This window comes from Corapipo altera, unplaced genomic scaffold (genome assembly GCF_003945725.1).
Source record: "Corapipo altera isolate COAL_440 unplaced genomic scaffold, ASM394572v1 23, whole genome shotgun sequence".
Taxonomy (NCBI): domain Eukaryota; kingdom Metazoa; phylum Chordata; class Aves; order Passeriformes; family Pipridae; genus Corapipo; species Corapipo altera.
In genome coordinates, this window is record NW_020884878.1 from 17,385,603 (window position 1) to 17,393,704 (window position 8,102).

Below are 8,102 nucleotides of genomic sequence, written 5' to 3' on the forward strand. Positions count from 1 at the left end.
AAGCACTGCCAGGCCACTCTCAGCACTGACCTCCACATAACCAGTCTGGGCAGCAGCGAACCAGTGGCAGAGTCCAAATGCATCTTAACCAACACACCAAGTACTTGAATCTCTACTGGACATAAGTGAGCACTGGTTGCATGGGGCTACTTTTGCCAAGGGGCCTTCAGCATTGGCAATGCAAGTCCTGCAAGAAGTTTATCTAATATGGAGCTGTTATCTAATGTTGCTGTTAGTTTGGTAGAAAGCATATTGAATTATTAAGCTGACAGCTTTACAGCAATGGCTTTGGTAACACACCTGTGCCTTGCAGTTTCCAAGGAACACAGTTCAGTGCTATTACCTACCTGTGATTTGAGGAATTCATACTCCTCTGTTCCATATGGGACACTTCGAAGAGAGGTGAGGTAGTCATAGGTGATAACTGCTGTCTGCAAATGAAACCAGAAATGTTGAGCAAGCTCTGCAGCTATCAAAACAATAAGACATCTGCTAAGGAGAATGTATGTAGCTTAGGCTTCAAAGTTTAGGTTCCACAGTGAAGCCTATGGTAACAGACTCATTATTAAATTAAATGAAAATATTTTAATTTCAATGAATGTTTATAAAAAACGGTGCAGGAGACTCATTGATATGTAGCTATTAAAAATAAGCAACCCTTGGCACTCCTATACTATCTTCTATTTGAGGAGCTGAAAGCATTTTCCTAATCTCTGCACAGCATCTTGCACAGCAGACTTCATTCTCAGTTAGCCATCCGGGGCTTCCACAATAAGGTCTGCTGCTAGTAACAGAGGCCATGCAGACCCTGTTTGTGCCCCATCAGGTGTGCATCTTCACACCTCCAACCAGCCTAACCAGCTCACTCTGGGTAGATGGCTCAGCAGGGAACAGAATGACTGAAGACAAGCTCACAGTTCAGCACAAGCAGCAGTACTTTTGGGGTTATTCAACTGCACAGAGGACCACAGGGCCAAAGGGTCAGATATCCAATTACAAAATCACCATATGAGTATCCAGCTAAAGCTTGTTAGCTAGACACAGCCACAGACAATGAAATTAGATTCCTAAGCACCTCAATGATTTCTGAAAACAGATCTAGGCTATTTCACAATTCCTATGACTAAGGTTCCTCTCTCCATAGTCAAAACACCAGTGAATGGAAGTGAAGCATACAGGTCGTGTTTGGAGGGAGAGAAAGGAATGTACACCTGGAGAAGCCTGTCCACTAACCTGCCATTTGAACATCAAGATCCTTGCCACGAAGAACCATTTGCGTAACTTCCATCAAAAGCCAATTTTCCTAAAATCTCCTGGCTGAAAGGGCAGCATCCCATTCTGGCACAGGATACTAGCCCCGCCTTTCATCAAAAACATGCCCAGGAAGGGCATAAAGTACAGCTGATGTATCATGAAAACCAGGGAGGCAAGGGAATCAAACTTGCTTTGAGACAAAGCCAGTGGAACTGATAATAGGGAAACACTCAAAAGCTCAGAAAAGCATCCAAGAGGGGACTAAGCTGGGAATCAGTTACAAACACACTCCTTTCTTGCGGAGGTTAGGTTTCTCATGTTTCCTGTTTTCCAAACTTGTAAACTGAGCACAGAAATTTTTTTTCCTGGTTTTTCAGGCTGTCTTGCCCCTGGTGAACTCAGGAGCTGTACAGCTACATAGAGACCATTCAGAAGAAAAATTTTTCAAAGTATCTTCACAACCTCAAAGAAAACTTTGAAGTGGAGGGAGGTTCAAATCAGCCTTGCATGAAAACTTGAGTTGGTTCTTATTTTATCTCTGGTCCACGAGGGTAATTATCACCTCCAACTTGAAAAGAAGCAGCTAACAGATTGGCCTGTATTACAGAGGAAGAGGGAATTAATTAAACGGTTGCTAATTACATCATAATCTTAAACACTAAATTAATATTATGATGATCCTGATGATAGGCAACTCTGACATTGCCAAATCCCTGCCAGAGCCTAAGATGTATTCCAGTTACTGCACAGAATGTTCCTTCCACAAAACCAAAACAACTGGGATGCTCTCAAAGGAATATGGCAAATGCACAGCGGCTCTGCCAGATTTCTAATTTTACCAGAATATAGAAACTCTCTGCAGCATGATGCTGCCCACACCATGAACTTCACTCTCATCTGCAATGAGTGCTGTCATTAACATTACAGTGTGAGACTGAGGCTTGGAGGTACAAAAAGACCTATAAAGTCAACCAGTCCCTCTCTTGACAAATGCCGGATTACTTTAATTATCTTGTATCCTGTCCAGTGTCAAATGTCCCAAAGACATGGGCTTCGCTTTGTATCAGCGAATTCCACACCATACACTTCCACTGCTTCTAAATCTATCCTCAGATCTTACCAAGTCATGGTTCCCTCCGAATAGCTGTCTATCCATACATAACCAAGAGCCAGTTCTGTAAACTGAAGCTTAAAAAGAAATTTTCTGCTATGAGCTTCATCAAGTTTCTTATGGAGTCTGCAAAGAACTACTGAACCAGCATACTTAAAATACAAGCCAACTGAAATCTTTCTAATCAAACTCAGATGAAATCTGTCTGGAGTCTCACAGTTACAGGTCAAGTTTCTTAATCCTCATGTGTTCTCATGGCTTCTCTTTTGTTTTGTTTTCTTTGCCATTCCATAACTGGTTTTAAATTTTTGTGTCTGCTGCTACTGAACTTATTAGCTCTTAGGAATCTCAGTCTCTTCATTACAATCTGCTTTTGCCTGGCTATGGTCCAGTGACTAAATAAAGCATCCATGTAAGAGGCCTGCACAGGTCTAGACTGAAGGACAGATACTTTAGGTCCATGTAGATGCCCCCAATATCCAATACCCAAAATTACTTGTTTTCTACCGAGTCTTACCTTTAATTTAAAAAAACAGCAGGCCCTAAGCTGAGCTTCTTAGTAATAAACATGTCTGCTCTACTGGCTTCCCCTGATCCATGGTTTAGGAAGGACAGCAGGTCAGGTTACCTGTGCTCAGACGACAGCTGACCTCTGACTGTCCAACAAGGAGCAGGCCCCAAGCTGGGAAGGCAGAGATCACTGGCGCAACAGGACTAAAGAATCTTTCAGAAACAACCCAACCATATGCTGTCGTATACACCAGAGGAAACACAGAATTCAAAGAGAGACAGAACGTTCTTGTTTGAAAAGTTCACAGACACACAGATTTAAACTCATGCTGCCATCACCTGCAGAAGCCTGAGCACTAGTAACTTGGTTTTTTGGAGTCACTGCTCACAGCTACGGGTGCAGAACCCTCTAATGCACTCAAGAGCAGGGCCAGTGAAGCGCTTTACAGCCAATGACTTGTGGCTTCCCTGAAGGCAGAGAACATGAAAGTCAAGCATGTCTATAGATTTGCCAGCATCTAAAGCAAAGAAAATCTCCTTTCCCCTACTTTTTATTCACCAGGAAAGTAATCTCTCACCATCACTCAAAACACAGACCAACTGCATATCTTCATCACTGCATACTTCTCACTTATTTTTGTCTTAAACAGAAGATTGCCACAAAACAGTGGCTTCAGAAAGACTGAGAAACACTCGTCAAGCAGGCAGAACTCAAGGGCAGACTGAAGAGCCAAAAAGCCTGAACAGCAGATTCTCCTCCAGCCACAATAAGCTGTATTCCCTCTCCGTGCCTCAGTTTTCTGCGCTTTAAAAGGGAAAGAGCTGCTCCCTGTTACCTGGCAGTGCTGCCTTATGGTTAGGGACAGAACACAAAGTTTAGCACACATTAGGTAAGAAGGAAAGATTACAGTTTGTATTTCTGCCTTCACCCTTTCAAAATAAACATTCATTTTTCACAATAGTTCATGATGCTGCATGCACATGGCACCTGAGCCAACCCACAGAGCTTGTTTCTTATTGCATCTGCCCTCAGGAGCTGACTCCCTGTAAAACTCATTAATGAAGTGCTCAGAAGTCATAGAAAATACAGACAGACAGCTGCTTACCACTGGGGGTCTGTAAATGATGGAGACTGTGGCCTGAAGTGACAGATGTATAATGCAACTGAGGTACAGGGAGACTGATACCCCCTCTAGAGTCTCTGCTCTCCATGTTCCTGGCTGCTCATAGATTCATCAGTGAATATCCCCAAGGAGAAGGCAGAAGCCTATTTGGCTGGCAGTCTTCGTTCCCAGGTTTTCTGAGAAATATCAGTGATGCTAGGCAGATTTGTTTTAATAGCATTTATTTTACAAATCTGGAAACCACTCCAACCTCAAAAGTATGTCATCTCCCACCCTCACTTTACTCAAAACATCCGTCCTTCTCTCTCTAAATCTCTCATACTAAGGGTCATAGGGCAATGGCTACCATTGTTTATCAATACAACAGCCAGGATCCCTAAAACAAAATGTTGCAATTTAAAACGCAGCATATGCAGAGAAGATGGTTTGAACTAAGTCTCTGTTAAAGGCCGCAGGAGATGGGTGACTGAGTGACTGACCTTGAAAGGTTGCTGATGAAGACATGGGCCCAAAGTGAGCCCTTGCTCTGAAGGTCCCAACCTATCCAGGGAAGCAGAGACAGCTCTCTGCAGTCTAGTAGCTCCGTTTGTTTCTTTCTAAAATGTGGAAACAACACAACAGCTCTATTCCTTACATGCTTTCATGTCTCTTCTCCCCATCGTGTCAAGAACTTGAAGAGCTAGCTCCCTATGGACATTCTGACTTCCAGAGCCAGCTGCCAACTAGAAATGCAGAGGGAATGCAAGAAATTGCAAATTCTTGTGAACTTCATCTAGGAATCTTCCTGCACATTACTATGGTAAAACTTACTGTGGCAATGGCTCGGCCCACACGAACAATTCCAAAATCATTAGGATCCAGGAATTTGTTTCCATACATATAGATGCCAGAAGCAGCTGCTGTCAATGAGGCAAGTTTCAAAGCCCTTCGTGCCATGACTGCTGAACCCTGCCAAGACACAAAACAGCAACTGTAACATCTAATAAGAACTTAGTGATCTGATGCCTACAGCCCCAAAGGACCTGACAATCCAAGTTTTAATTGCTCCTTTCCTAATGACACACTGCTAGCACTGCCCCCAGCCGAGAGCTCAAACAATTACCCAGCAACTGAACGTAAGCCATTCGTTGCTATTCCAAACTCAACAGCGTCTACAGGACACAAATCCAGAAGTAACTCCCTGCTAGACCTGCATCCACAACAAAACATTTGTTCAGGGTCCCAAAAGTTTTTCAAGGAGAAACAACAGGTGGACAGAGAGAAGGCAGCATGAGATCACCAAAAGTCAATTCTGATCCTAGCAATAGGCCCCTTCTTCAATGCAAATTTTTGAAAATACCACAGCATAAGCAGATTGCAAGGGGATAACAGAAGATATAAAAAGGCAGGGTCTAAAAAGAGCTCTTGCAACATGAAGAGCACCCAAAACTTGTTAGAAACTCTGCCAGGCTAGTTCTAAAAGCTCCTCACTGCTGACAAGGAGTGTAGGAAGAGGCCAGGAGGTTGTGTGTGACTCCAGCAGTCAGAGAGTAACACGTAACGTATGGCACGGGGGACTTGATCAGAGCAACCCAACGAGACTTGTTTTCTCATAATCACTGTCCCATTCAAGTGCCAGTTCCTGCACAACAGACATCTGCAGGAATTAACAGCCTATTCCTGGCTCTGTCACAGGCCCAGCACAGGCCTGAAGTGAGACACTTCTCGATCACTTTCTCTCCTGGGAGACAAGGGTGGGGAATGAACACATTTCCTACACTAAGCACTTTGAATCACTGCATTCATTGTTTGCAGTACATAAAGTAGTGTAAACATGTTATATATATACATATATATTACAATTATTTATGTCACCTTAAAGGATTCAGACATGAAAAAAAATAACAAATTAGGTACGTTTTTCTTTCCTTTTCCCATGGGTGGTATTCGACAGAAAATATGGTTGACCATTCTTTCTGCTTGTAGCACAAATCAAAAGGCACGGTCATCTACACTGCAAGCTCTCAAGAGCACCCTTGACAGAGTGCGGGCTCTTACCCCATCAAGATGGAGTCCTCTAATCCTCCCACTCCTAGACTTGATTGAGAAACTTTCCTACTTCTCATTGCGAAGCTTTAACAGGGTCAGTCTGGCTTCTGCTTTTTCTCTTGGAAGCCTTGTAACCAAAAAACACGTGGCGACACAGGTCAAGTCTTTCAAAAACAGTTCACAAGAACACAATCAGCGAAATAAGATAATATAACACAAGAGACCTCTGTACACAAACCTTAGCCAAACTTTATTATTTCCTTTTATTTCTTTACAAGGCCTAGGTAACTGTGAGGCAGAAAAGCTGAGACATATTCTGTCAGTGCCTGTCAGAGCTGCCTGCAGCACCCCAGCTCTTTCCCCTGTCAGAATGGGTAGCTGACTGACCAGGACTCCTTTGAATCTATGATCAAACTCAAGAGAAAATCCTGGACCCTTCACTGCAGCCAAACGAACACACACTTCCCAAAAGAAAGCTGCCCTCCTCCCCCTGCCTCACTGGAATTCTAGAAACTTCGGGGCTTTTTCCTGGATGACCAATCTCATTTGTACAGACATCTCTTATATCCTCCGTCACCTTCAAAAATAACTTTTTGCAATGTGTTTTAATTAAACCATTTCTGCTCATTGTACGTTTCTGTAAAATTTAATTTATTGAAAAGTGAAAAGTGCAATGACATTTTATTAACACACAAAATACGCCTTTTTCATTATTTTTTCCTTTGCTTTCTCAATTACTAAAAGAACATTTTACTGAAAGCAAGATGCAAGTCCATCTGTCCTTACATCTTATTTCTACCTGAAGGTATAATTTGCAGTTTGTGACATCACATCTATTGCCATACCCACCAGCTGTATGACACAAACAGAAGATAGGAACTTTAGGTAGCAAATAAACAGGCAGAGCAGCTGAATCCTTCAGCAAGGAAGTTCCTGCTTTCATGCTTAATGCATTGTACCAATAAAAAGGCAATAATTAAACCCCTCCAATATAAGGCACAGAAATGAAATTGTCAGAAATAAATTGTATTTCACAGTTTTGCATACGGTGTCGAGGAGTCTTTTCCATGTAAATGAGCCATTACGACACCCCTAGGGGTATCTTAAGGACCCTGTCAGCTGTGAAACACGCCTCGGGATGTCACTGCCTCCCGTTATTAAGCCCTGCGTTGATGGATCACCTCAAGCTTTTCTTTCACCTCCATGAGGTGGCACGTTTGACTTTCACACAACTTCGCACACGTGAGGCTCCCTTGCCTTCCAGCCGGGCTTCTATTGCCGCCAGGGGCAGCCGGCACGGTGCCGGTTCCCTACGGGAACCCGAAGGTGACCCCACCGCCACCTGCCCCGGTCCGTGCCCTGTCCCGAGGCCGGGGGAGCGGCGGACAGCGCCGACAGCCCCGAGGGCAGCGAGGTCCCGCACCCACCGCCGCCCAAAGCCCCGCACAGGCCGCGTCCGCCGCCGCGCCCAGGATGTGCCCGTGAAGGACACGAGCGCCGGCTGCTCTCGGTTCTCCTTCAGGCGCCCCGGGCCGGGCCGGGCCTCCCGGAGCAGCGCCCGCGCCCCGCGCCGCTCCCGCTCGCACGAACAGCCCCGGCCCTGCCGAGCCCCGCGGCAGCCGGTGCCCTGCCCGCGGGGGCAATCGCTGCTGGGCCTGGAGCCCCCGGCCCCCCGGAGGAGCCGAACCGGGCCGAGGCGGCAGCGCGGGCTGTGCGGGCGGGCAGGGCCCGGACGCCCCCGCTCCGGCCGCTCCGCCGGCGCTCGGAGCGGCACTTACCGCCTCACCGGCACTTCAACTCGCGTGCCCCGCGCCGCTCCCCCTCCGCCCCACACACGGTACGGCCCGGCCCGCGCGGCACGCCGGGAAATGTAGTGTCCGGCCGCGGCCGCTCGGAGAGATGGGGGCGCGGAGAGACTGCGAGGGGCGGCCCCTGGGCGAGCCCACGGCGGAGCGGCGGGGGCAGCGCCGGGCCCCGGGCAGCGCTCACGCCTCCGCCCCGCCGCGAGGGAGCGCGCTGCTCATAGCCCTGCTCGCAGCGTTGTGGCCCGCTCCAGTTCGGGAACAGCAGGGTAT

The 8,102-nt window shown here is 46.5% G+C and overlaps 1 protein-coding gene across 8 annotated transcripts in view; it reads right to left on the minus strand.

Annotated features, from left to right (window-relative positions):
- ADCK1 (aarF domain containing kinase 1) overlaps positions 1-7,874 on the minus strand; it is a 79,622-nt gene extending 71,748 nt beyond the window's left edge. For 2 of the 8 annotated variants that reach the window (XM_027638124.1, XM_027638128.1), the window contains exons 1-4: positions 7,806-7,861; positions 6,037-6,154; positions 4,810-4,947; positions 348-431 (exon numbers count right to left, since the gene is read on the minus strand). In XM_027638124.1, coding sequence (XP_027493925.1) covers positions 348-431; positions 4,810-4,935 — 210 coding nt within the window. In that variant the 5' untranslated portion in view covers positions 4,936-4,947; positions 6,037-6,154; positions 7,806-7,861. Of the gene's footprint in view, positions 1-347; positions 432-4,478; positions 4,587-4,809; positions 4,948-6,036; positions 6,155-7,208; positions 7,433-7,805 lie in introns of those variants that run through there. The other 6 variants (XM_027638127.1, XM_027638125.1, XM_027638129.1 and 3 more) reach the window with 6 other exon arrangements.
- Positions 7,875-8,102: the final 228 nt, after the last annotated feature.